A 27,351-nucleotide genomic window follows, 5' to 3' on the forward strand; every position below is an offset into this window, starting at 1 on the left:
ATGGCTACCTTTGACGACATCCTGCAAGAAGCCGGCGAATTCGGCTTTTTCCAGAAGCGCATCTTCTCCCTGTTGTGTCTCGTCTCAGTGCCCTTTGCTGGAGTTTATGTAGGCATCGTGTTTCTGGGCTTCACCCCCGTGCACTGGTGCCGTAACCCCATGGTGAAGGAGGTCCAGATGCACTGTGGCTGGACCGTAGAGGAGTCGCTCAGGGTCAGTGTGCCTTTTCAGAACACGTCTGTTGGAGCGGTGCACAGTCAGTGTGAAGGGTTTGACATCGAGTGGAACGTCACTCATCTCAGCTGCGATGACCTGGATGGAGAGATCGCAGAGGCAAAGCATGCTACCCTGCCCACGAGTGCCTGCAAGGATGGTTGGGACTATGATTATGAGGGAAGAAAATCCTTCGTCACTGAGGTATGATGGAAATGGCTTTCATTATGTTACAGCCTTATAATATATTCAGTGAGCAGGCAAAAATATAGTAACGTGCAAAAGTTTGTGCACCTCTGAAGCACCAAATATTTATTGTGCTGGGTTTCGCAGATGTTCCTTCATCATAAGCTATAGTACTGTGCAAAAGTCAAAGAAGTGTTATAGAGCAAAGATGCCTTCAAAAATAATGAAATTAAATGTTTCTACATTAAAAAATATACCATAAAGAGCAGTAAACAGTAATAAATGAAGCAAAGTCAGTGTGTGATATGATGAGCCTTTCCTTCCAAAACAATAGTAGTCTCAGGTACAATGAGTGCAGTTTTATAAGGAAACGAGCTGTAGGTTTTACTGAGCATCTTACAGAACCAGTCACAGTTCTTCTGGACACTTTGTTGCACTTGCTTCTTATTTTTCCAGCGAAACCCAGCAGCCTTCTGGTGCTCTCTTATGTGACATGCTGCTTACATTACTGACATACAAACATTTGTGGAACAGATCGCCATGAGGTCACCATGTGCAACCACCACATTTCCTCTGTGATCCATCAAACTTCAGAAATTAAACCACTGGGACTCTTTACATTGTGATATCAATCCATGTTAAAGCACAAAATTCATTATTATTATTATCATTATCTTTATTGAATTATCACAAACCCATGAGGAAATAACCTGTAAGAGCAATCCTGTCAGTGTCTGATAACAGAATGCTGTCTCTCTAATCATTATATTTCATGTTTCCTTGTGTTTCAGTTTAATATGGTGTGTGAGAACGCTTGGTTATTAGACATGTGCCAGGCACTGCTCTCTGTTGGATTTTTAGTAGGCAGCATTGTCATGGGATACCTTGCTGACAGGTACAACACACTTCTGTCACTTGTTCCTCGGGGTCATGATCACATGATAGCTCACACTGTATAAACCATGTTTTAACCCTGACTTCACAAGGCTTTCATTACTGACTGGTGCATGCTTTAGGTTTGGACAGATGACTGGCTCTGGCCCTGCCACGATGAAAAGATCAGAACCAAACCAATAAGGCACTGATTTCCGATAACTGATATTATTGACCTATATGCACCCCTTGTGACAGTAGACATTGTCGAAAAGCAGTTTTACAGAAAAATAAAGATTTTAAGATAAGATCAGATATTCCTTTATTGATCCCCATGGGGGGAAATTCAGGTGTTACAGCAGCTCAAGTATAGAGTAAATATAAATAGATGTAGGCTAAGTAAAAGAAGAAAAACAAAATAGAATAAAAGTATAATATAATAAAAAATAGAATTAAATAAGCACAATTACTCACAAAATATGGGAACAAACAACAAGAATTGGTACTGGCACTAAATCAACTTGTGGTGTGTACAGGTAGATGGTGCTAGTGGTGTAGAGCCATATAAAGTGACAACATTATATGAACTAATAAATTTATCCCTAATGAGCAAGCCTGAGGTGACGGTGGCAAGGAAAAACTCCCTCAGACAACACAAGGAAGAAACCTTGAGAGGAACCAGACTCAAAAGGGAACCCATCCTCATCTGGGTGATAACAGATAGCGTGATTATAAATAACTCGCTTCTATAACTGTGTCTTATATGGTCAAAAACTGCAAATGTGTAACCAGGAAATTCATTATACTATAGTTTTAAAATGAAATCTATTTTGTTGAAGTTATCAGCTGTTCAATGATGGATACTTGAGTGCAAACTGCACATGACAACTGCAGTCCTAAAGTTATCATGGCAGTTGTAGTCCTCAGCCATTATAGCAAAATTGTAAGTGTCCAGGGCCATCTTCTAAGTGTATCGGTCCATATAGGGCAGGAGCGATGTGATGAGACTCCAGCCAGAAGTAAGGTTTCAGGATGGATCAGGCAGGTCTGAAGAGCAGGAGAGGTCAGCATTACTGGTGTCTCAGGATTGATGTGTAACGAAAGAGAGAGAGACAGAGAGAGAGAGAGAGAGAGAGAGAGAGAGAACACGTACATAGGTTGCTGTGCATGCCTGTTGTCAACTAATGATTAAGAACAGAGTACATTGTGTTCTGAGTGCAAGCAGGGACGCCATTAAGACTAACTATGACTACATAACTAAAAGGGGAGAACCAGAAGGTAACACAGACATGAGGGAGCCCTAGGACATAAAGCAGCCAGCTACTACACTGTCAACAAACCCAAGTGCACATGTGAGAGTGGAGGAGGGGATGACAGCATCCATACATCCCAGTTTACCAAAACACACTGTGCCCAAGAACCCTGCAGATCTACTGCTTTATGTAATAAAAAGCTATTAACAAAAGGCTTGACTAAACAGATGTTTCCAGCCTAGACTTCGACACTGAGATTGTGTCCTAGTCCCAAACACTACTTGGAAGGCTGTTCCATATCTGTGGGGCTTTATAAGAAAAGGCTCTGCCCCCTGATGTAGCCTTCACTATTTGAGGTACCAACAAATAGCCTGCACTTTTTTGTATCTAAATAGACTTGGCAGGTCATAAAAGAACAGAAGTTTCCTCAGGTACTGGAGCACGAGACCATTCAGTACTTTATAGGTCAATAGTATTATTTTATAATCAATGTGAAATTTGATTGGGAGCCAGTGCAGTGTGGATAAGGTAGGGGTGATGTGGTCATATCTTCTAGTTCTGGTAAAGACTTTTGCTGCTACATATTGGACTAACTGGAACTTGTTTATTCATCTACTGGAACATCCAGACAGTAAAGCATTACAATAGTCCAACCTACAGGTAACAAATGCAGAACTAGTTTTACTGCATTGTGTCGTGACATCATATTTCTTATCTTAGCAATATTTCTGAGATGAAAGAAGGCTATCTTTGTAATATTATCGACATGAGTTTCAAATGAGGGACTGGAGTCAATGATCACACCGAGGTCTTTTATTGATGCATGTGAAGAAATAGAAGAGCCATCCAGAGTTACTATGTAATCAAAAAATTTACTTCTAACTGCATGTGGTCCTAGTATATATCTTGTCAGAATTAAGTAGAAGAAAGTTAATAAGCAGCCAGTGTCTAATGTCCTTTGCATGTTCCTCAATTTTATTAAGCTGGTATCTTTTATCTGGCTTTACTGAAACATACAACTGTGTGTCATCAGCATAACAGTGGGAGCGAATACCATGCTCATCTCATCTCATGTCATCTCATCTCATCTCATCTCATCTCATTATCTCTAGCCACTTTATCCTGTTCTACAGGGTCACAGGCAAGCTGGAGCCTATCCCAGCTGACTACGGGCGAAAGGCGGGGTACACCCTGGACAAATCGCCAGGTCATCACAGGGCTGACACAGACACAGACAACCATTCACACTCACATTCACACCTACGGTCAATTTAGAGTCACCAGTTAACCTAACCTGCATGTCTTTGGACTGTGGGGGAAACCGGAGCACCCAGAGGAAACCCACGCAGACACGGGGAGAACATGCAAACTCCGCACAGAAAGGCCCTTGCCAGCTATGGGGCTCGAACCCGGACCTTCTTGCTGTGAGGCGACAGTGCTAACCACTACACCACCGTGCCGCCCCAAATACCATGCTTATGAATAATATTACAGAAAAGTAGCATATATAACGAATAAAAGCTAAGACAGAACCTTGTGGAACACCAGACTTTATGCATAGAAAAGTCACAAATTACATCAACAAAGTACTAACAATCAGTTAAATAAGACCTGAGCCAGGAAAGGGCTGTTCCCTTAACTCCAATGACATTGTCTAGTCTGTCAAGGAGAATGGAATGATCAGTGCTGTCAAAGGCTGCACAAAGGTCAAACACCACAAGCAAGGAGGCACAGCCCTGATCAGAGGCCAGTAGTAGGTCATTTACTACTTTAACCAGTGCCGTCTTTGTGCTTTGATGAAGTCTAAATCCTGACTGTTTGTTTGTTTGTTTGTTTGTTTGTTTGTTTGTTTTTATATATGCAACCCCAATTCCAAAAAAGTTGGGACAAAGTATAAATTGTAAATAAAAACGGAATGCAATAATTTACAAATCTCAAAAACTGATATTGTATTCAAAATAGAAGATAGACAACATATCAAATGTCGAAAGTGAGATATTTTGAAATTCCATGCCAAATATTGGCTCATTTGAAATTTCATGACAGCAACACATCTCAAAAAAGTTGGGACAGGGGCAATAAGAGGCTGGAAAAATTAAAGGTATAAAAAAGGAACAGCTGGAGGACCAAATTGCAACTCATCAGGTCAATTGACAATAGGTCATTAACATGACTGGGTATAAAAAGAGCATCTTGGAGTGGCAGCGGCTCTCAGAAGTAAAGATGGGAAGAGGATCACCAATTCCCCTAATTCTGCGCCGACAAATAGTGGAGCAATATCAGAAAGGAGTTCAACAGTGTAAAATTGCAAAGAGTTTGAACATATCATCATCTACAGTGCATAATATCATCAAAAGATTCAGAGAATCTGGAAGAATCTCTGTGCGTAAGGGTCAAGGCCTGAAAACCATACTGGGTGCCTGTGATCTTCGGGCCCTTAGACAGCACTGCATCACATACAGGCATGCTTCTGTATTGGAAATCACAAAATGGGCTCAGGAATATTTCCAGAGAACATTATCTGTGAACACAATTCACTGTGCCATCCGCCGTTACCAGCTAAAACTCTATAGTTCAAAGAAGAAGCCGTATCTAAACACGATCCAGAAGCACAGACGTCTTCTCTGGGCCAAGGCTCATTTATAATGGACTGTGGCAAAGTGGAAAACTGTTCTGTGGTCAGACGAATCAAAATTTGAAGTTCTTTATGGAAATCAGGGACGCCGTGTCATTCGGACTAAAGAGGAGAAAGACGAACCAAGTTGTTATCAGCGCTCAGTTCAGAAGCCTGCATCTCTGATGGTATGGGGTTGCATTAGTGCGTGTGGCATGGGCAGCTTACACATCTGGAAAGACACCATTAATGCTGAAAGGTACGGTATATCCAGGTTCTAGAGCAACATATGCTCCCATCCAGATGACATCTCTTTCAGGGAAGACCTTGCATTTTCCAACATGACAATGCCAAACCACATACTGCATCAATTACAGCATCATGGCTGCGTAGAAGAAGGGTCCGGGTACTGAACTGGCCAGCCTGCAGTCCAGATCGTTCACTCATAGAAAACATTTGGTGCATCATAAAACAGAAGATACGACAAAAAAGACCTAAGACAGTTGAGCAACTAGAATCCTACATTAGACAAGAATGGGTTAACATTCCTATCCCTAAACTGGAGCAACTTGTCTCCTCGGTTCCCAGACGTTTACAGACTGTTGTAAAGAGAATAGGGGATGTCTCACAGTGGGAAACATGGCCTTGTCCCAACTTTTTTGAGATGTGTTGTTGTCATGAAATTTAAAATCACCTAATTTTTCTCTTTAAATGATACATTTTCTCAGTTTAAACATTTGACATGTTATCTATGTTCTATTCTGAATAAAATATGGAATTTTGAAACTTCCACATCATTGCATTCTGTTTTTATTTACAATTTGTACTTTGTCCCAACTTTTTTGGAATTGGGGTTGTACTAGTGCATCTCAAAATTTAGAATACCATGAAAAAGTTCCTTTTTTTTCAAAATTTAATTCAAAAAGGTAAACTTTCTATATTCATTACATGTAAAGTGAAATATTTAAAGCCTTTTTTGTTTTAATTTTGATGATTATGGCGTATAGCTCATGAAAATCAGAAATCCAGTATCTCAAATTATTAGAATATTCCCTAAGATCAATCAAAAAAGGATTTACAATACAGAAATGTCCAACTTCTGAAAAGTATATTCATTTATACACTCAATACTTGGTTGGGGCTCCTTTACCATGAATTACTGTATCAATGCGGTGTGGTATGGAGGTGATCAGTCTGTGGCACTGCTGAGGTGTTATTGAAGCCCAGGTTGCTTTGATAGTGGCCTTCAGTGTATCTGTATTTTTTGGTCGGGTGTTTCTCATCTTCCTCTTGACAATACCCCATAGATTCTCTATGGGGTTCAGGTCAGGCAAGTTGGCTGGCCAATCAAACACAGTAATATCATGGTCAGCAAACCATTTGGTAGTAGCTTTGGCACTGTGGGTAGGTGCTAAGTCCTGCTGGAAAAGGAAATCAGCATCTCCAAAAAGCTCATCAGCAGATGGAATCATGAAGTGCTCTAAAATCTCCTGGTAGATGGCTGTGTTGACTTTGGACTTGATAAAATACAGTGGACCAACACCAGCAGATGGCATGGCACCCCAAATCATCACAGACTGTGGAAACTTCACACTGGGCTTCAAACACGTTGGATTCTGTGCCTCTCCACTCTTCCTCCAGACTCTAGAACTGTGATTTCCAAATTAAATGCAAAATGTACTTTCATCTGAAAAGAGGACTTTGGACCATTGAGCGACAGTCCATTTCTTTCTCTCCTTAGCCCAGATAAGACACTTCTGACATTGTCTCTGGCTCAGGAGTAGCTTGATATTAGGAATGCAAAAGTTGTATCCCCTTTCTTGAAGATGTCTGTTCATGATGGGTCTTGATACACTGACACCAGCCTCAGTCCACTCCTCATGAAGCTCTCCCAAGTTCTTGAATCAACTTTTCTTGACAATCCTCTCAAGACTGCGGCCATCCCTGTTGCTTGGGCACCTTTTCCAGCCACCCTTTTCAGCAATGACCTTTTGTGGCTTACCCTCCTTGTGGAGGGCATCAGTGATCATCTTCTGGACAACAGTCAAGGCAGCAGTCTTCCCCATGATTGTGGTTGTGTGTACTGAACTAGACCAAGAGATACACTGTGTTCATACTGTTTTACTCAAACTTGAAATGAAATATTCTAATATTTTGAGATGGTTTTTTTTAATGTTTTTGTACTGTATGCCATACTGATTAAAATTAAAATAGAAAAATGCTTGAAACATTTTAGTTTATGTGTAATGAGTCTATAATATATAACATTTTCACTTTCTTAAATAACTGATGGAAAATATTGAATTTTTTCACAATATTCTAATTTTTTGGGATGCACTAGTATATAATCTCAGGAACTGGTCTCTCATTTGGGACATTATGGTCAAAAAATAAATTTTCTAATTTTACTTTTTTTTTTTTTGCATTTACCTAACATTCAATGTTTCTTTTGTCATGTTTAATAAGAATAAAGATAGTATCTTGCTTTATCTGGCCTCCACTGTGGAAAATTTTTTGATTACAATTCAAATGCTTTTGTAAAATTGATTTCCATATAAAATAACTCCATCATGAAGAATTAAAGCCCCTCCTTCACAGATGAGTGAAAATATTGAATAAATTTCCTCTTTTTGATTGCTTGGGTTAAAAATGCCAAGTTATGATGACTGAATTGATTATTCACTTAAATATGAATAATATGATACATTTTGGGTATTTGATATGGCGAAATAGGACACAATGGAAAAATCAAGAACACACCGGAACGATGAGAATAACGGTGGTGGTAAAAGAACAGCGACTGTACCGGCTGAAGGTCACATGGGTCTCTGCTGCGGCGCGTGAGCAATTGGACATCACTACCACACTGGACGGAGCGTGAGGCGGGGGTGGGGCAAAATGACTGGCCGTAGATTCTATCAAAAGTTCGATCTAAATTGACCATGGTTGCAAAATATTGGCCAAAAATACGCAAACACTACGAAATATGAAAGTAAGATGAAAAAGAAACATTCTATTGCCTTATACTGCAAGACTAAAACAAAACACTGCCAAAACAGTGATAACGTCCAAACAGATCACCCGCGTAACAGAAAGACCACAAATGGAAGCACGATCAACTTCTAACTGTTGGAGCAGAAAATTCCATTCTACACATGCAGATTGTTAATGTGTGTCCTTCCCCGCACACAAATAACACGCTACGGTAAAAAACAGACCACAACTCATTTTATAGCTCAGAAATTCATATAAGACCAGTTACCATCGTAACATATTCTGTAAGAAACATATTCTATACCTAACTATTAGGTATATTTAGTGGGGTACCCCCACAGTACCCCCCAGTTTCTGAGACAGACATATATATATATATATATATATATATATATATATATATATATAAAACTATTTATCTGGAAACATGTCCATTTATTATTAATTTTTGTGTTTTCAAGGTATAGCCTACTTAATGAGAAAAAAGTTTGATCCATCTTCATTACTACTTCCTACTTCATTACTACTTCATTACAAATATAGCATACAGTATATGCAATGTTAATATAACTATGAAATACTTTGTGATACTTTATTCATTTTTTATGTAGAAACTGTACAAAAAATAATTTCAGTTAAAACTAAAAAAATCAGTTTGCATATTCGTCATTAATTTGTGTACGAGTGAAACAGACTTTTTTTTTTTAATTGTTGAGTGCCTTCATATGTTTGACACTCCATTGCTACTCTGCTAAACTCTGCTTGGGTCAGCTGATTGTTGTAGTGGAGTTGCACTGTACCCTCTGGTGAACAAACTATGCAATGACAATGCTCATAACATGATTAAAGGATCCAGCTTCTGTCTCTGTTTCTTTTTTGAACTGTTATTATCGATTTATCAGCAATTAGCTCATATCAGCCAATAATAATGACACACCGTTTTATCGGTCAGCCCCTAGAAAGGATCCTTAACGTTTTCTTGCTATAGAAGGGAACATTTGTTGGCAATGCTGAGTGCGAGTTATCTGGGCAAGTTAGTGTAACATGGTAAAGATCGGGTGTTGTTTATTTTTGGTAATTTAATAATCAGTATTTCAGGTGGGGGCCAGAGAACAAGCAGATCAAAGTAAACGGGGATTATCCATGATCAGAACATGAGGGAGAATCAGAAACCAGAATGAACAAGAAGCAAGAAAATGGATGCATGATAAGACTTCGCAATGAAAGATTTAGCAGGGTTTAAACAGAGAAAATAATTACAAGCTTAACACAGAACACATCAATGACAGGACAGGACGGAGGTGACAGAAATCTAAACAAAGACACATGGGGGAAAAAAGATAAAATTACATGACAAGAATTCAAACCAAACCAAACTGGAGCAGTGCATGTTGTACTGGATACCGTGCTACATGCTAGAGAGGAAAGATTTGTGAGGCAGCTAATGTAGCATAGTTACCTCATCCCTCGTCCTTCCCATGCCAGGATCTGGTCTTCCCAGGTAGTCTCCTGTCCCATTACTAACCAGGTCCTTAAGGTGTGTTGGGCGGCGTATCAGTAGCCCTCAGCCTCTCACCTATTACATAGCTAGGGTTACAGTGGGTAGCTGGTCCTCTGGTAACCATGAGAGTTTGACTCCCTACTCACAGCTATATTGTGGCGTGCCTCACCAGATGGTATTTGGTATGATTGGACTGTGAGCAGAACTCATGATCTCCTGGTCAAGAGGTGGACACACTAACCACTAGGCCAACTCGCAGTCAGTTACCTAGTGTAAAACCTATTTTAATTGTATTTAACTAACTAAGCAAGTTTGCAAATTGCCTAGTTAGCTAGTCTTTAACATAGTTTCAGAAGTCTTGATTCTGATTGGTCAGTAGGTGTTGAGTAAATGTATCCAAACAGCAGCTCTGACAGTTGTTCAAGCGGCAATGAAAATGACAGGTTTTTATCAAAACACTCATACATTATCATAACCACTTACACAGAACTGGCTACTGACATGAATGTATTTGTTTGAAATGTGGTTTTATTTTCTTTGAGGTGAAGTTTATTTAGCATTTTTGGAAGGCCAGCATTAGTGCTTTGTAACAGGCAGAGGTAAATCTGTTTCTTGTGTATGGTATCTTATGTATGGTTGATTTCGCTAAAAAAAAAAAAAGACGTTTTATTTAGGAAAAATCTGAGAAGGAACCATTATTCACAGCGTGAACTAAAATATTGTATCTGCAATGTATTGCTGCATTTTAATACCTTAATACACTGACACACTTTTCTTCTGCTCTATTCCTACAGGTTTGGTCGAAAATCAATTTTTCTGGTGTCCTGTATTCTGAATATAATTACAGGAATTCTAGTCACTGTATCTCCTCACTACATCGCCCTGCTGGTGTTCAGAGGGCTGTATGGATTTGGGACGAAGGGCGGCTGGATGGTAGCATTTGTTCTGAGTAAGAAAGCAAGCTCTTGCTATAATTAAATGTTGAGTTTTTAGGAAAGTAACAGGAAAACAGCATTATCTGGCTTTTATATACAGCCTGACTTTAAGAAACCCAGAAATAACAACCAGAACAAACTATACAATGTTCTTTAAAGTTAGCCAAGTGAGCTTATTTTAAACTATGCAATATAAACTAGGTAATGTGTATTCAATGCTCAAGAAAGTTATGAAAATATCTCAACCTTTTACCTATTAGCTTCCATGAATATGCATTAACCTGCAATTTGGAAATGTCTTTATCGTGCCATCCCAAATAGCTAATGTCACTAACTTTAGGTGATGTAGCTAACCCGCTCGCTAAATGCCAGGAAAACGAGCAAGACTGAAACAAGTTCAGTCTCCAAGTCTTGACCTGGATTGTCATTTTCTTGGTGATTTATTTAACTGCAGTCAAACCAGACATGGTATACTATATGACCCAATAATTTAATAAATAAACCAATTAATTTTAACATTTTAAATTTTAAAGATTAAGCACAAAATTTTAACAACAAACAAGGATGTAGTAGCTCATCTGGCCTGCCATCAAAACAACCATGATGACCAAAACATCAAACAGAACTGAAATGTGACAATGTGAGAGAGGACCAACCTCCACGACAAATTGTTGACAACAGGAAAATCAACAAAGGACTAAATTTTGTTCCACAAGTGAAAATCTACAAAAAACATCGATCAGAACTGAATTTTGTGTGCTCAATGAGAGAGGAGATACAATTCTAGTCAGAAGAAAATGTGTTAAGTTGACCTAATTACTAATTTGTTTGCAAAAATTTGACAATACAATGACCAAGTTTTGTGCAGAAGGTCTAGTTCTTTCAAATAAAACAATCAGAATTGAAATCCATTGAGAACTGAGGGAGGGAGGAGATACGATTTAACTGAAAATAAACAAAGTTGTAAACAAATTGTTTACAACAAGAAAATAAACAAACAATCGATCAAGTTTTGTTCCCTGAAGGAAGATCTACTCAAAACATTGATCAGAACTGGAATCAGATGAGAATTGAGAGAGGAGATACAATTCTAATGAGAAGTCCCAAAATTTGTGAAGTTGACCTAATTAGCAGCTCGTTTGCATAAATTTGACAATACAATGACCCAAGTTTTGTGCAGAAGGTTTAGTTCTTTCAAAAGAAATCATCAGAACTGAAATCCATTGAGAATTGACGGAGGAGATACAATTTGACTCAAGGGAAGATCTATCCAAAACCTCGATCAGAACTGGAATCGGATGAGAAATCAGAGAGGAGATAAAGTTCTAGTGAGAGGCCTGGAAAATTCGCTTATTTGGCCTAATCACTAACTCGTTACTAACTCAGCTGTATGGCCACATGAGCCAATTAGCTGCATTCAGTCAGTTTGTAATAATTTTTTTTAAAGTTCATAACATATCCAGAGTATCTCAGAAAAGCATATTGTGACATAATTTTCATGATTTTGATATTGTATCATATCATGCAGCACTATTAACCAGTATAGTTAGAATACTCTACATCTGGTTGAGATGCATTTTAAAGGGAAAGGTACTGTATTTCAGGAAAATCTGCAGTTTTCAGAATGATATAGAGTAGAAAATATACATTTTCACCATATGAAGAATTTTCCCAGGCCACCACATGTAGATTCATGTTTGTTCGAGGACCTTGGCTATAATTTCATGCCTCCTCTGTTCTACCCTCAGTTACAGAGCTGGTGGGTGTGGAGTACCGGAGGCCAGTAGCTGTGTTCTATCAGATGTTCTATAGCATCGGTCTCCTCATCCTGCCCCTCATAGCCTACCTCATCAAGAGCTGGCGCTGGCTGCAGGTGGCCATCACAGCTCCACAACTCTGCTTCCTGGCTTACTATTGGTGAGGCTTGGGGTTCTGTTAAGTCATATAGCTTTATGATTTTGAGACATGGATGGTGATTTTTTAAAAAAATGATTTTATTATATGGATTTTGCCTCTAGGTTTATTCCTGAGTCACCGAGATGGCTTCTCTCCCAGAACAACTCCAGTAAAGCTGTGGAGATCACAAAGAAAATGGCCAAAGAGAACAAGAAGATGCTTTCCAAAAATATTGAGGTGCGTTCATACTTCTGCATTGTGGGGTTTATAATTATTAGTATAAATACGGAGGTGATTATAGAAAATAACGCATGCTGATTGGTCGAGAAATTGGGATTATTTCTCGATAATCACCTCAAGCGACTCGGCAAAATGGCGGCCTATAGCTTTGTCACCGTAAGTGAGGAAGAATTAGAAATGATGAAAGAAAATGCTGTTCCTAAAAGCACTAAAGTTCCTACAAAGTTTGGTCTAAAACTATTCAAAGGTAAGGTGGGATTGTGATTTATTTTATCGATATGACTCGGTGTAGATAAGTGACAAGTCTGCGAGTCACCGTTATTGCATTTGCATCCTGCTTTTGAAGATTGAAATAAATTATTTTTAATATTTTTTAAATAATCACCTGTGTAGAGTAGAGTGGGGGAAAAAGCCCCCCTTAAGGAAAATTCAGTTTTTCTCCAAGTTGAAATGAACCATGTGTTTAGTTTTAATCATAGTTTTTGACAACAGTGACATGAACAATAATGCCACCTAAAGTTTGCCTAAAGGTAATACTTAATTTTTTTTTAACAAAAACAAACATTGTGCCAAGGGGGCCTCCCCCCCCCCCCAGTGGGGTAAAAGGCCCCCTGAGGTGGGGCAATAGGCCCCCGTCCTCACTCAAAAAAAGCTGTTTGGATAGCAAAAGTGTTTACTTAAGCCTATAATGTGAAATAAACAAGAAAATATCCCTGAATTAATGAATAGATGCATTATTTTATTATATTTCACATTTTAATTTCAATTTTTTTATTTCAATTATTTTTAATATTAAGTTCAAATTACTTGCTTTATTCAACCAGGTAAGCGAGATGTTATTAAAAACTATGTATCTGCTATTCAGAAATGTATGAAATACAGTAATTATGATAAAAGGAAATGATGCCCCCTGGGGGCCATTTACCCCGCCATTAAGGGGGCGTTTTACCCCACAGACTACACTTTTACAAAAAAGGGTCTTACTTTCAAAATGTGATTCAACTTTTTATACCTAATGTATTTTTTTAATGTACTGACTTGTCTACTCATACCACATACACAGCTGTGATTTCTGACGAAATAGCAGCTATCTAAATACAGTTTTACTGATATCTGAAAATTATATCACTTACCATGAAATTTGATTTCTCTCCGCTGCGTTGCTGATATGCGATCCACAGTGGATATTTGTATATCCCCGTTGTCAAGCCAGTCCATAGCAACAATAGAAATGTAACTTTGCACCATCTGGTGGTTATTTTGGGTAAAACAGGCCGGGGGCGTATTACCCCATGGGGGCGTATTACCCCACTCTACTCTATTTATACTAGAACAATTATCCACCTCAGGCTCAATGAATATCTGTGAATAATAACCTCGACTTCATCTTGCTTATTATTTACTGATATTCACCTAGCCTTCAGTGAATAATTGTTAACTCTGAAGCCTATGTTTACAATTATTCAGGAAGAAGAAAGATTTTTGTGCAAATGATCACCAATCATCACCAATACACACTTGAGATTCCATCACAAATTCACCACAGAATCCTTACTTCAGCAGAACTTTCGTATGATACTCACAGTATTCGTGCAACCAAATATTGTGTGATGAAAAAATCATGATACAAACTTATTATTTGAATCGATGAAATAAAAAATGAATTTCAATTATGATTAGGCTGTGTAATCTTAGTTTTTCCAAGCTGTAACTGCGCTGTTTAGACAGAAGAGAAAGATACAATATCAACAATTGTACATGAGTTCACTGTGGGTGGAAGTAACACAGCTCTAATGCCATGAAAAAACCACACAAAAAAAAACACATCTAAAATGGGAAAGAGCTGTTGTGTGATTGACTCTACAAATAGATTTAACAAGAAATCAGAGCTCTCTTTTTACAAACTGCAGAAAGATAAAGAAAAGAGACACGAACAAGGAAGTACAAATGTTCATAAAAGTTTATTAAGAAAAGGCCTATTTATTATTAACATTTTTAATTTTTAATAAAAATAATATTTTAGTTAATATACTATTATATTTTACTCCAACATTTACAAATGTGGGTAAATAATTATTGTTTTTTTAATTAATAAAATGCAACAAAATTTTATTTAGCAAAAAGAATATTTAAGCTGATAAAAAAGGAAAATTAATGTTGCATTTTTTGGTAATAAAATTTTCTTCATGTAATTTTTTTCAAAAATTTTGTGGGAAAATCGAATTGAAAACCCAACATTGTGAATCGAAACAAATCCTGAATTGGGTGAAATTCACAGACAGAGATTCAAAAATTGTCCTGTCTTTTATAAAATAAACGAATAGTCATAATTTTTATTTATTTATTTATTTATTTATTTACATTGGGGATTAGAGATGTTTCAGAGAATTAAATGAAAATGAAAAAAAAGGTAATGAATGATTTTTTTAGTGGACCTACTCAAGAAAACAAACAAAATCAGGTTAAAAAAATTGTTTTTGAAAAATGTCTTCTTCCCACAGACACTTCAGGAGGATAACACAGACATTTCTGTTGCCTCTTTCATGGACTTGATCCGAACCCCCAAGATGAGAAAACACACCTTCATCCTCAGCTTCAACTGGTACGTCTGAGAACCACAGCACATGAGTGAACTGCAGAACACAGGGCTGTGCGTCTGAGATGTGTTTTTATCTTACAGGTTCGCTAGCGCTGTGGTGTATCAGGGTCTGATCATGCGTCTGGGGATCCTGGGTGGAAATGTCTACATTGACTTCCTCATTTCTGGCATAGTGGAATTCCCTGCTGCCCTCCTCATCCTCTTCACAATTGACCGAGTCGGTCGACGGCTGCCGTTTGCAACAGCCAATATTGTCTCCGGAGCTGCCTGCCTTATAACGGCTTTCATTCCAGAGAGTAAGTAACACGCTGCAGCCTGTAGTAATACGTTTCATAAAAGGCTTTAAACAAACAGTCTTACCAAAGAAAAGATTTTCAGTTTTCAATTTACACCAAATGTCGAATTCAGTCATTCAGCTGAGACGTGTTTACCATCCTAAATGTGCTAATGAAGCTACAAGGCGAATGTAGCTACAGTAATAGCTAACAAAACCTTAGATAGCTTTGGCTTAATTTATCAATCTTTTCATAAAAAGGTGTTCATGTTTTTGTAGCCAAACAAAACCAAAAATTCCATTTAAATTTACAAAAGTCTTTTTAAATAAGTCTTTGCACTTATCTGCATATTTTAATAAATGCCAGTCATCCGGAAATTTCCAAGCACCATTTGTGGCATAGATTTGCATTCAGCCACTCCCACAAAACTCCAGAAAAGGGAAATTTCACATTTGGAAAGGACAAATGGCAATGAAATGGTGAAAGAGCACCTCCAAAGCACCTTGTGCGCTAAATATTCCAGTAATGCAACTCAGTCATTGCAACTCAGCTACCGCATACACACACTAACTCATCCTCTTTTTTTATAGGATGCCATTACTTTTATCCTAGTTTTGTAAAAGTTGTATTTATCTTATATGTCATAATTTACTGATTTGCATGAATATGAAACCACTGTGTTTCACAAAATCAGTGTGTAATTGAAATCAATAAGCGATTTAAACTTGACAGCGTAATTTGGATTTAAAATCGCAGTAAAATCCAAAAATTATACAGATTGAAGATTCACACTAGTAGTCGAGACCATCTATACTGAGATCAAGACCAAAGTGTATCAGGGTTCTAACTAGGCCTTTTCTGCGTATCGAGCCGATACGCAGTGCTTCCTTACCGCTATGCCCACAATATTGCTGACACGCCTGTAAAAGTTGCCGCTACACTAATAAAAAGACTTGTCAATCTTGAAAATGTGGTCTTTTGTTTAATTTTCCCTTGTTATCCCCACGTGATGGCGAATGTTCTACATTCGGACATACTCCACTCCTCGTCCATGTAAGCGCCCAGTGCATAGCTGCCCGAGTAGTTCCATGTGGAGATTGTCACTGATCATGCTAGTCTGGTTTACCTCCTTCCTTATGCTGTGTTCGTGGTAAACCGCCATCCGTGTTAAGACGTGCTTACATGCTATGCACGTAATACATGCCGGTCCGCGGCAATTTTTTTTTTATGACACAACACGGTGCATTGAAACCGTTGGTATAACAGTCACTAGGGGAAGGTACAGTGTCTTGCAAACGTATTCATCCCCCTTGGTGTTTGTCCTGTTTTGTCGCATTACAAGCTAGAATTAAAATGGATTATTGGGGGGTTAGCACCATTTGATTTACAGAACATGCCTACAACTTTAAAGCTGCAAATTGTTGTTTTATTGTGACACAAACAATAATTAAGATGACAAAACAGAAATCTGGAGTGTGCATAGGTATTCATTCCTCCAAAGTCAGTACTTTGTAGAGCCCCTTTTTGCTGCAATTACAGGTGCAAGTCTCTTGGGGTATGTCTCTATTAGCTTAGCACATCTAGCCACTCGAATTTTTGCCCATTCCTCAAGGCAAAACTGCTCCAACTCCTTCAAGTTATATGGGTTGCGTTGGTGTACAACAATCTTCAAGTTATGCCACAGATTCTCAATTGGATTGAGGTCTGGGCTTTGATTAGGCCATTCCAAGACATTTAAATGTTTCCCTTTAAACCACTCCAGTGTAGCTTTAGCAGTATGTTTAGGGTCATTTTCATGCCAAAACATGAACCTTCGTCCCAGTCTCAAACCTCTGGCTGACTCAATCAGGTTTTCCTCCAGAATTGCCCTATATTTAGTGTCATCCATCTTTCCTTCAGTCCTGACCAGCTTTCCTGTCTCTGCAGATGAAAAAACATCCCCACAGCATGATGCTGCCACCACCATGCTTCACTGTAGGAATGGTGTTCTCAGGCTGTTGGGTTTGTGCCACACATGGCGTTTCCCATGATGGCCAAAAAGATCAAGTTTAGTCTCATTTGACCAGAAGATCTTCCATGTGTTTGGGGAGTCTGCCACATGCTGTTGGGCAAACTCCAAACGTGTTTTCTTAAGCAATAACTTTTTTTCTGGCCACTCCTCCATAAAGCCCCGCTCTGTGAAGTGTATGGCTTAAAGTGATGCTATGGACAGATACTCCCATCTCCACTGTGGACCTTTGCAGCTCATTCAGTGTTATCTGTGGTGTCTTTGTTGCATCTCTGATTAATGCCCTCCTTGCCCGGTCTGTGAATTTTGGTGGGTGGCCTTCTTTTGTCAGGTTTGTAGTGGTGACATATTCTTTCCAATTTTTTTTTAAAGATATTTTCTTGGGCTTTTTTTTCACCCTTATTGGACAGGACAGTGCAGAGAGAGGAAATGAGCGGGAGAGAGAGAGACGGGGAGGGACCGGGAAACGACCTCGGGCCGGAATCAAACCCAGGTCCCCGGACCCATGGCATGGCGCCCCATCCACCCGAGCCATGACGCCCCCATATTCTTTCCATTTTGGTATAATGAATTTAATGGTGCTCCCTGGGATATTCAAATTTTGGGATTTTTTTTATAATCCAACCCTGATCTATACTTCTCCACAACTTTGTCTTTGACCTGTTTGGAGGCTCCTTGATTTTCATGTTGCTTGCTTAATGGTGTTGCAGAGTCAGGGTCCTTCCAGAACAGATTGATTTGTACAGACATCATGTGACAGATCATGTGACACTTTGACTGCACACAGGTGGATCTTAATCAACTAATTATGTGACTTATGAAGTGAATTGGTTGGACCAGTTCTTATTTATACTTATACACACTCCAGATTTCTAGTTTTTCATCTTAATTATTGTTTGTGTCACAATAAAACAACAATGTGCACCTTTAAAGTGGTAGGCATGTTGTGTAAATCAAATGGAGATAACCCTCCAAAATCCATTTCAATTCCAGCTTGTAATGCGACAAAACAGGACAAACACCAAGGGGGATGAATACTTTTGCAAGACACTGTATGATATGAGTTAGATTTGGATAGTCATGTACTATAATTGAATAGCTTAAGCTGAAAATAAAGCCGACACTTGGTGAACATCAACTGGTTGTTTAATTCTTATTCCATAAATATGTCACTAATATACTTGAATATTAATTAGAATCAGTCTTCAATCAAAAACAATCACAGCAACTTTTGGCAAAAAAAAAATCTCATTAATATTACCAATAAAGAGTGACTTTCAGGGAGGCCTGCAAGTGCCAGGAAATGCACAAGAATGCATCTCCGAGCATGTAGAACCCGTGAGCTTTCAGGAGCCTAAGGTGTTCCCCGAACCCCCGTCCGTTATGACCGGTGCCACTACGTTGATATTTTGGTCTAGTTAGAACCCTGCAAAGTGTATTAAGATTGAGACAAGACCAAGATTTTGAGGAGTTGAGATCAAGTCAAGACCACGGCCAAGGCAGGGTGAGACCGAGTCAAGACCAGGACCAGGCCAGTGTGTGGGGGGGAGGGGTCACAGTTGTTAATAGGAAGAAAAACGTCAAATTAGCAGGGAGTCACCTTATTGGTCGCATGTGGAGCAGGAAGTTTTCCATCCAATCATAGTGACGATGTTAACAAATAAATCAAACAATGCACAGGCAGTTTAGTGAAATCCCCTCAGTTGTGGTCTTGACCAGTATTGAAATAAACTACCGAGTCTCTTTGTCTGAGACCGAGACAAGACCGAGTAAAAATACGGTCGATTTCGAGACGAGCTCGAAACCTTCAAAAAGTGATCTTGAGACCAGTCTCGAGTACAACAACACTAATTCACACTAATATGTCTGCTTATATGGAAATTTATACAAACTCATGAACCAACCGTAGGACATGAACTTTTTTTTTCTGAACATTTATTTTCAGCCTCGTGTAAAATAAGTCAAACATTTTATTCATTGATTCTTTTATGTGCCATTTGAATAAACTCCCAACCACTCTAAGGGTTTTCCTTCCCTTTAAAACTCTGTTTCCTGCAGGTTTGTTCTGGTTTAAAACGACTGTGGCTTGCATTGGGAGACTGGGAATCACTATGGCTTTTGAACTCCTGATTTTTGTAAACACTGAGTTGTACCCGACCTTCATCAGGTAAAGTAGCTCTGAAGTTCGAAGGTCACGTGCTGCCAAATAACTCAGCATAACCTTGTACATTTATGCTGCACATGGTGCATATGGCACAGAACACTGCGCTACTGGTTCAGTTTAGTCTTAATATGTGTGTATGTTGGGGTGGGGGGATGGGAGGATAACTAACCCAGTCGCCTGGGATGAGCACATCTGGTGATTGTCACCAGATGTGCAACACTAGTGTTGAAGTCAAGACCATCTAAACTGAGACCAAAGCACATCTGGTGACAAGTATCTGGGTGACTCGTTTTTCCATTCACAGTTGGAAATTGGCAGCGAAGCCAAATTCAGTAGACTGTTGATGTAATTGTTGCCATTGCTTTTTTTTTTTTACTTCACTTAACCAACATCTGCTTCTTCTTCTTCGTCTTCTTCTTCTTCTTCTTCTTCTTCTTCTTCTTCCAGCTGTTCCCGTTAGGGGTCACCACAACAGATAATGTCCCTCCATATCTATATCTTCTTCTGTTACACCAACCATCCTCATGTCCTCTTTCACCACATTCATAAATCTCATCTTTGTGCTTCCTCTTTTCCTTCTACCTGGCAACTTCATCTCCTGCATTCTTTTCCCAATATACCCAGTCCATGTCCAAACCATCTCAATCAACTTAACCAACATCTGAAGAAATAATAACTCCACTCCTTGCTGAATTTCACAAAAGTAAACTTTTCATTTGATATGTTGGTTTACACATTACACTCCCCAACTGGTTTATATGCTTCTCTGTGGTGCAAAGCATCCCACACCCTACTACACTGTAGAAACTACACTTACTAGGCATATTAATTATCTTGAAAGGATTTTAGATCTTTCCAGAATCAGGAATATGAAGGGATGTGAAAACAGTAACACAGCTGAGCAAAGTACAGTACAGTGCAAATCTTATACTAGCAAAACCTGCAGTTGCTTTGCCTTTGAATACTTGAGTGACAGAAAGCAAAGACACTTGACAGACACAAGTTTTTACTCCAAGCTTTCGGACCTACGGTCCATCATCAGGGACAGAATGGAATGAAGGCTAATGAAGTTATAACTAATAAGTTAATCAGTAAGTTACATTCCATTCTGTCCCTGATGATGGACCATAGATCTGAAAGCTCTGAGTAAAACTTTGTAAATTTGTGTGGAAAACATCTCATCTCATCTCATTATCTGTAGCCGCTTTATCCTTCTACAGGGTCGCAGGCAAGCTGGAGCCTATCCCAGCTGACTACGGGCGAAAGGCGGGGTACACCCTGGACAAGTCGCCAGGTCATCACAGGGCTGACACATAGACACAGACAACCATTCACACTCACATTCACACCTACGGTCAATTTAGAGTCACCAGTTAACCTAACCTGCATGTCTTTGGACTGTGGGGGAAACCGGAGCACCCGGAGGAAACCCACGCGGACACGGGGAGAACATGCAAACTCCACACAGAAAGGCCCTCGCCGGCTCGAACCCAGGACCTTCTTGCTGTGAGGCGACAGCGCTAACCACTACACCACCGTGCCGCCCTGTGGAAAACATGTTTTTATTTAATTAATATGATTCCCACATACAAACTTTGGAGATAACTTTTTTTATGCGATGAGAGAACACCACAGCTCACAGTCGAAATGTTAGCCAAAGACTTTCTGCCTTTTTGTTGAGGGCGAAAACACAATGTTTCATCAAACTGTATTAATCTACATAATTATCCTGTCATACAACTGGAGCTCTGGGTAAACACAACATGGGGCTGGGAGCCAAATGAATTTTTCCATCCAGTAAAGAATTGATCAGCTTCTGACATGATAAATTTGGTTAACTATATGTTATAGTAGTTTCTAACTAAAGAGTAATGACATGTATTCCTGCAGGAACTTGGGGTTTTCAGTGTGCTCTACTTTATGTGATATCGGAGGGATTGTAGCCCCATTCCTGCTTTACAGACTTGCAGTCATCTGGCTGGAGCTGCCACTTATCATTTTTGGTGTGTATGAAACAAAACTATACCTTGTTTTCTTTTTTCTTTGCATCGTTTCAAGGAAAAAAATATAGAAACACTGCAATTTTTCTTTGTGATCTCAAATATTTTGGTTTCACACTTTCTAACCACCAGAGCCTATCTATAATAATTTTTTTATTTATAATGACATTAGCTGATCATTTTATTACTTTTTGAATTGTTTCATTTTTGCTCTTAGTTTCTCTGATTTATGCGATACTGTACCCACAAAAAAGCTGGGCAGCCTTCAGACAAAATGAAAGACATTTACAACCCCGATTCCAAAAAAGTTGGGACAAAGTACAAATTGTAAATAAAAATGGAATGCAATGATGTGGAAGTTTCAAAATTCCATATTTTATTCAGAATAGAACATAGATGACATATCAGATGTTTAAACTGAGAAAATGTATCATTTAAAGAGAAAAATTAGGTGATTTTAAATTTCATGACAACAACACATCTCAAAAAAGTTGAGACAAGGCCATGTTTACCACTGTGAGACATCTACTTTTCTCTTTACAACAGTCTGTAAACGTCTGGGGACTGAGGAGACAAGTTGCTCAAGTTTAGGGATAGGAATGTTAACCCATTCTTGTCTAATGTAGGATTCTAGTTGCTCAACTGTCTTAGGTCTTTTTTTGTCGTATCTTCTGTTTTATGATGCGTCAAATGTTTTCTTTGAGTGAAAGATCTGGACTGCAGGCTGGCCAGTTTAGTACTCGGACCCTTCTTCTACGCAGCCATGATGCTGTAATTGATGCAGTATGTGGTTTGGCATTGTCATGTTGGAAAATGCAAGGTCTTCCCTGAAAGAGACGTCGTCGGGATGGGAGCATATGTTGCTCTAGAACCTGGATATACCTTTCAGCACTGATGGTGTCTTTCCAGATGTGTAAGCTGCCCATGCCACACAGACTAATGCAACCCCATACCATCAGAGATGCAGGCTTCTGAACTGAGCACTGATAACAACTTGGGTCGTCCTTCTCCTCTTTAGTCCGAATGACACGGCGTCCCTGATTTCCATAAAGAACTTCAAATTTTGATTCATCTGACCACAGAACAGTTTTCCACTTTGCCACAGTCCATTTTAAATGAGCCTTGGCCCAGAGAAGACGTCTGCGCTTCTGGATCGTGTTTAGATACGGCTTCTTCTTTGAACTATAGAGTTTTAGCTGGCAACGGCGGATGGCACAGTGAATTGTGTTCACAGATAATGTTCTCTGGAAATATTCCTGAGCCCATTTTGTGATTTCCAATAAGAAGGATGCCTGTATGTGATGCAGTGCCGTCTAAGGGCCCGAAGATCACAGGCACCCAGTATGGTTTTCCGGCCTTGACCCTTACGCACAGAGATTCTTCCAGATTCTCTGAATCTTTTGATGATATTATGCACTGTAGATGATGATATGTTCAAACTCTTTGCAATTTTACACTGATATCCTTTCTGATATTGCTCCACTATTTGTCGGCGCAGAATTAGGGGGATTGGTGATCCTCTTCCCATCTTTACTTCTGAGAGCCACTACCATGCCAAGATGCTCTTTTTATACTCAGTCATGTTAATGACCTATTGCCAATTGACCTAATGAGTTGCAGTTTGGTCCTCCAGCTGTTCCTTTTTTGTACCTTTAACTTTTCCAGCCTCTTATTGCCCCTGTCCCAACTTTTTTTGAGATGTGTTGCTGTCATGAAATTTCAAATGAGCCAATATTTGGCATGGAATTTCAAAATGTCTCACTTTCGACATTTGATATGTTGTCTATGTTCTATTGTGAATACAATATCAGTTTTTGAGATTTGTAAATTATTGCATTCCATTTTTATTTACAATTTGTACTTTGTCCCAACTTTTTTTGGAATCAGGGTTGTAGTTTGTGGATAATACAAGGGGTTAAATAGTGTATGGTTGGATATTAGTAGTAACACCCACATTTTGTAGTGTTACAACATGCAACTGAAATGGATTTAATTGGGATGACATGTCATGAAGCAACCAAGAAGCCAACTCTCAGTATGATGCTACCACCAACATGCTTTACTGCAAGGACCGTTTTCTCAAGGTCAGGGTTCTCCAGAAAATCTGAAGTAGCCAGCTAAAAAAAAAACGTAGTAGGCAGCTCTGGAATTTCCCACAGCACACTAATGCTCAGGGGGTCTGGAGGCAGGCCCCCCAGAAAATTTTGAAATTTACATGCCTTCTGGTGCATTCTCAGCTCATAAATTACTAATCATTTCCCTGTAAAATACTTGCAAAATATATATGAAATTTCCCTCCAGATGTATGTGTGCTTGGCTTTCTCAGTTACCCTCTGTAGTATGCTGCCTGGCTCTGTAACATAACTACATATGCTATGGTGTGGTCACATGGTCCAGCTCAGCCAATCAGAGCGCGAGAATCAATCAAAAAATATGGCAGCACTTCCGGTCATGTTAGACCTGAATTGAAGACAATTTTGTGGTGGAATAATTGGATTTACAGCAAGTTATGGGCAGTGCAGACAATATAAATTGCTTGAAAATTGAAAGGGAAGGTTTTTTTTTTTCTGGGATTGAGTAGCCGGTGTAGACTGTCTGTGTAGCTGGAGAAAACCGCTGGTCACCGGCGCTTGTGGACATCTCTGCAAGGTGGTGTGCAGTGTTGGGTTTCTGCCAAATATAGTGGATCTTAGTCTCCAACATGTCTTTTGGCAAATTCCAAAAAAAACTTCATAGGGCTTGCCATTATAGCATATTATATAGCCTAATGGTTAGAGAAGCAGCTTTGGGACCAAAACACGGGCGATTGCTCTAAGACAATGAGGGAGGCTCAGCCTCCTCTAAAAATTCTGGATCTGAAATAGCAATGTTATAAGTTATAACATTGCTATTTCAGATCCAGAATCATAGAAATATATGTGCTCAACCCAACTACAGTGCGAAATCATTCCGTTATAACTTTCCCCAGTTCGCCTAATGTGCGTGTGAGTTTTTCCCCCTCGTGACAGTGCGATGCAGCCCAGCCTCAGTGCACTTCAATGGCATTTGGGAGCTATGCGCTTTTCAATCTCAAAATGCAAGACGATTATTGGACAAATACTGCGAAAACGCCCGCCCACGGACTCCCACGGACTCCTAGCCTCAGTGGACTTCAATGGCATTTGGGAGCTATGCGCTTTTCAATCTCAAAATGCAAGACGGTTATTGGACAAATACTGCGAAAATGCCTGCCTACGGACTCCGAGCCTCACAGTGGGAGGGACATGGCAGTTTCCGCGAGGAGACTGGTGATTGGTGAAAGCAGCTGGATATTTTCTTTGATTGACAGCTCGTTTCAAATATAGACAGGCAGCGGTGAATTTCAGTTCAGTCCCATGCGGATTCGCAAGTGCTGTGGTGTATTGTAAGAGATCAGCTTACATTTCGATTTCATTCATTACATACGGTTTCTACCAGCTTTTTTAGTTTGTATATATTTTCATTGTAAATAAAGTGTAAATATAGTGTTGTCAAGTTTGCTATCTTAGTTCCAGAAATTTCGTTTATTTGAGTGACTGAACTTGAACTTGAGGGGGCTAGTCAGCTAGCAAGAAAGCTGCGCATGGATGCCAAGCATTGCTGATTTAATTTTGGCGAAGCCATTTGCCAGTCTTCCTTTCGAGGAAAAAATTAAAATTAAAGAGCAGGGTAGACCAACACCTCAAATTGACTTGGTGAAAAAGGTAGGGAATAATACTCGTTCCTTTCAGCTCTCCTGGTACGAGAAAGTGAATTGGCTAACAGCAAGTGACCCACATCAACAACAGTAAATATGCTACTTTAGTAATATGTCATGGATGGACCAAAAATATAGAATCTATTTAAAATGTTTATGCTGAGTATATTATATTGGGGGGCGGCACGGTGGTGTAGTGGTTAGCGCTGTCGCCTCACAGCAAGAAGGTCCGGGTTCGAGCCCTGTGACCGGCGAAAGCCTTTCTGTGTGGAGTTTGCGTGTTCTCCCCGTGTCCGCGTGGGTTTCCTCCGGGTGCTCCGGTTTCCCCCACAGTCCAAAGACATGCAGGTTAACTGGTGACTCTAAATTGACCGTAGGTGTGAATGTGAGTGTGAATGGTTGTCTGTGTCTATGTGTCGGCCCTGTGATGACCTGGCGACTTGTCCAGGGTGTACCCCGCCTTTCGCCCGTAGTCAGCTGGGATAGGCTCCAGCTTGCCTGCGACCCTGTAGAGCAGGATAAAGCGGCTAGAGATAATGAGATGAGATGAGATATTATATTGGAATATATATATTTTTGGATATGAATTAAACACAGCTACAATTTGGAAAACATTTTTAAACAAAAACACAGCCGAGAACATTTCACACTACAGACCTGGATTAAAAGTGAAGGGTTATCAAAATTGTCAATAAAACATTTCTCAGTCAAAATAAGTAAAATATAGGGAAAGTGTCATTGAATGAAATGTGTGGCACCCAGCTCTATGTTTGGCTCCCCAAGGTCAGTGCTTGTGCCTATTCCAGAACACTCTGCTGTTACTGCTGAGGTTCCTGACAAAGTGCTGCTTTCAATAATGATCAATTTTTAAACAACATGCCACAATTTTAAAATATAAAATGTTAAAATATACCCCCCAACACCACCATCATGTATATTGGACAGTAGGCTAATGGGCCAAAAGAACCTGTTATTTCACAGTTTCTGACCCTGCCAACAATCAGCCAGATCAGTGGCAAGAGTATGGGCAAAATTGATGTGTTTTTTCTTTTTTCTTTTAAAATCTGGAAATATCGTAACCAACCAGCCTCCCCTGTTTGAAAGACTACCAGCCGCCACTGGACCAAAAGGTTACTGGTTTGATTCCCTGGACCAGCAGGAATGGTTGAAGTGCTCTTGAGCAAGGCACCTAACCCCAAACTGCTCCCCAGGCTGCTCCGGGTATGCTGTATGTCACTCTGTATGAGAGCGTCTGCTAAACGCCTGTAATCTAACGTACAGACATAAAGCCCAGTTTTGTGGAGTGTCCAAGTTATGGTCGTCCTGTGAACAGTGTCTCCTGTCTGAGCTGTTCATATCTTCAGCTCTTTCAAGTTACCCTTGGCCTCTTGGTTGCTTTTCTGACTAAAATTTAAAAGTTTAGTATAAATTCTTGAATTAAATGTTTGCCATGACTACAGCTCAGCTGGGTGTCTGTGGTAGTGTACTTATAGACAGACTAGAGAAAGGTGTATTAGACATAAATTCCAACAACTCCAATAGGAATCCTGGCAGTGATCGCTGGTGGTTTAGTCCTGCTGCTTCCTGAGACCAGAGGTGTACCTCTTCCAGAGACCATCGATGACATTGAACACCCAAACAAGTGAGATATATATTTATTGTTTGAGTTGTTTGAGCACCATCACTGGCATAACATCACACATTGTTATATTTTGTCTTTTCTTATTGTAGAAACAAAGATAAAAGTCATCAGCTGGATAATCTCCTGCAGCCAGATGTGACACAAAATAAAGAAACTACAACAGTTTAAGTGGAACATTTTCGCTCTGACAGTGGTAACGTGTGGAGTTTAATCTGTAGCACCCTATCAGGAGTTGATGAGATG

The 27,351-nt window shown here is 39.5% G+C and overlaps 1 protein-coding gene across 1 annotated transcript; it reads left to right on the forward strand.

Annotated features, from left to right (window-relative positions):
- On the forward strand, nt 1-27,276 carry LOC132882707 (solute carrier family 22 member 2-like). The gene is made up of 11 exons (XM_060915801.1): nt 1-417; nt 1,191-1,294; nt 10,429-10,583; nt 12,318-12,486; nt 12,588-12,702; nt 15,207-15,307; nt 15,386-15,600; nt 19,646-19,754; nt 21,642-21,754; nt 27,009-27,108; nt 27,198-27,276. The coding sequence occupies exons 1-11, from the start codon at nt 1-3 to the stop codon at nt 27,274-27,276; spliced, it is 1,677 nt and encodes a 558-aa protein (XP_060771784.1).
- The last annotated feature ends 75 nt before the right edge of the window (nt 27,277-27,351 follow it).

This window comes from Neoarius graeffei, chromosome 3 (assembly GCF_027579695.1).
Source record: "Neoarius graeffei isolate fNeoGra1 chromosome 3, fNeoGra1.pri, whole genome shotgun sequence".
Taxonomy (NCBI): Eukaryota; Metazoa; Chordata; class Actinopteri; order Siluriformes; family Ariidae; genus Neoarius; species Neoarius graeffei.

Coding starts and splice junctions, on each gene's coding strand:
- LOC132882707 (XM_060915801.1), top strand. CDS start 1: ATGGCTACCTTTGACGACATCCTGCAAGAAGCCGGCGAATTCGGCTTT. Junction 10,584..12,317: donor GATGGTAGCATTTGTTCTGA/GTAAGAAAGCAA, acceptor TTCTACCCTCAG/TTACAGAGCTGGTGGGTGTG. Junction 15,308..15,385: donor TTCATCCTCAGCTTCAACTG/GTACGTCTGAGA, acceptor TTTATCTTACAG/GTTCGCTAGCGCTGTGGTGT.